The 1,655-nt window shown below is 37.6% G+C and overlaps 1 protein-coding gene across 1 annotated transcript; it reads left to right on the top strand.

Moving 5' to 3' along the window:
- The first annotated feature begins 419 nt into the window (after window positions 1-419).
- On the top strand, window positions 420-1,406 carry LOC125829113 (uncharacterized). The gene is made up of 2 exons (XM_049508379.1): window positions 420-1,089; window positions 1,204-1,406. The coding sequence occupies exons 1-2, from the start codon at window positions 420-422 to the stop codon at window positions 1,404-1,406; spliced, it is 873 nt and encodes a 290-aa protein (XP_049364336.1).
- Window positions 1,407-1,655: the final 249 nt, after the last annotated feature.

Genomic DNA, 1,655 nt, shown 5'->3' with positions numbered 1-1,655 from the left:
ACAGATGTTGATTTTGTTGAAAACTTTGAGTTGGTTAAGGACTGTTGCCTTTGATTTAGTCAAAGACTGTTGCATGAAGTCCTATTTTCTAGGATTGTTAGATGTTTCTGATTTTATCTTTATCTTAACTACTTAGTATTATTGTTTGCCTGGTATTTCTCTGTTTTGTTAAGTGAACGGTTATATTAAGCCAAGAGCAACCTCAATAAAATGATCACTTAAAATTCCAATTGTTGGTGTTTCTCTTTTCATCTATCTTTGTTGTATAACCTTTCAATTGGTATCAGAGCCCCCACTGGGTTCGTAGAAAAGAAGTAGCAATCTTTGAGTGATCAGAAAAACTGAGAGAGAATGAGCGAGGACAAGACTCTCACAAAGATCCCTCACTTTGATGGTACTATGACCACTGGAGTGAACTGATGAAAAATCTGTTTAGGGCAAAAGGTCTATGGAGTTTGGTGGAGATTGGTTTTGAAGAGCCAAGAGAAGGGACGAGACTAATTGAAACACAACAAGCACAACTCGAGGATGCTAGAATCAAGGATCATCAAGTCAAGCATTATCTGTTGCAAGCAATTGATCGAACTATTTTTGAACAAATCTTGGATCGTCACACAGCCAAGATCGTTTGGGACTCAATGAAGCGGAAATTTGGAGGAAATTTGAAGGTGCAGAAATCTCTTCTTAACTCTTTAAGAAGAGAGTTTGAGGTTTTAGCAATGAAGAGGAATGAAACCATCACTGAGTATTTCGCAAGAGTGATGATGGTCTCAAATAAGATGAGAAGTAATGGAGAAGATATGCCTGACAGGAAAATGGTTGAAAAATTTTTACGAACTCTAACTGACAAGTTCACATATGTTGTAGTATCCATCGAAGGATCAAAAGATACTGACAACATGTCTATCGATGAATTACATAGTTCATTAGTGGTGCATGAACAAAAATTCCATCGACCAAGCAATGATAATGAGGATCAAGTTCTCAAAGTAGAAGGTCATTCAGGAACAAGCAATAGAGGGAGAGCACCCTACCGGGGAAGGGGACATGGAAGAGGAAGAACAACTTTCAACAAAGCAACTGTTGAACGTTACAAATGTCATGACTTGGGAATTTTTTAGTACGAATGTCCAAAGTTGTATAAGGAAGCAAATTACGCAGAATTGGAAGAAGAAGATGAGATGTTGTTAATGTCCTATGCAGAACTACATGAAGCCAAAAGGAGCGATGCATGGTTCTTGGATTCTGGATGTTCAAATCACATGTGTGGAAATCAGGATTTGTTTTCAAGCTTGGACACAACTTTCTCTTACATTGTCAAGCTTGGAAATAATACAAGAATGAGGGTCACTGGAAAAGGGGATTGTGAAATTATTCTTGCAGGGAGTTTGTTATTCCATTGGTAATGTGTATTGGGTTCCTGAGCTTACAAATAATCTCTTGAGCATTGGGCAGCTTCAAGAAAAAGGATTAGTTGTGTTATTTAAGGATGGTGTGTGCAATGTTCATCATCCACAAAGAGGAAAGATGGCAGAATCCATTATGAATGCAAATCGAATGTTTATTTTGCTTGTTGAGCCCTCATCCACAAATATTGAGGCAAGATGTCTCCAAATCAACAATACAAATTAGTTGACTCTTTGGCACTATCGTTA

Source organism: Solanum verrucosum, unplaced genomic scaffold (assembly GCF_900185275.1).
Source record: "Solanum verrucosum unplaced genomic scaffold, falcon-dt-bn FXZP01000007.1, whole genome shotgun sequence".
Taxonomy (NCBI): Eukaryota; Viridiplantae; Streptophyta; class Magnoliopsida; order Solanales; family Solanaceae; genus Solanum; species Solanum verrucosum.
The sequence above is the reverse complement of the archived record's forward strand: the minus strand, read 5'-3'. Positions and strand labels throughout refer to the sequence as shown.

Excerpts from the sequence above, each read along its gene's own strand:
- LOC125829113 (XM_049508379.1), top strand. The coding sequence starts at position 420 with ATGAAAAATCTGTTTAGGGCAAAAGGTCTATGGAGTTTGGTGGAGATT. Across the intron at positions 1,090-1,203 it reads CAACAAAGCAACTGTTGAAC|AACTACATGAAGCCAAAAGG; the intron begins GTTACAAATGTC and ends TGTCCTATGCAG.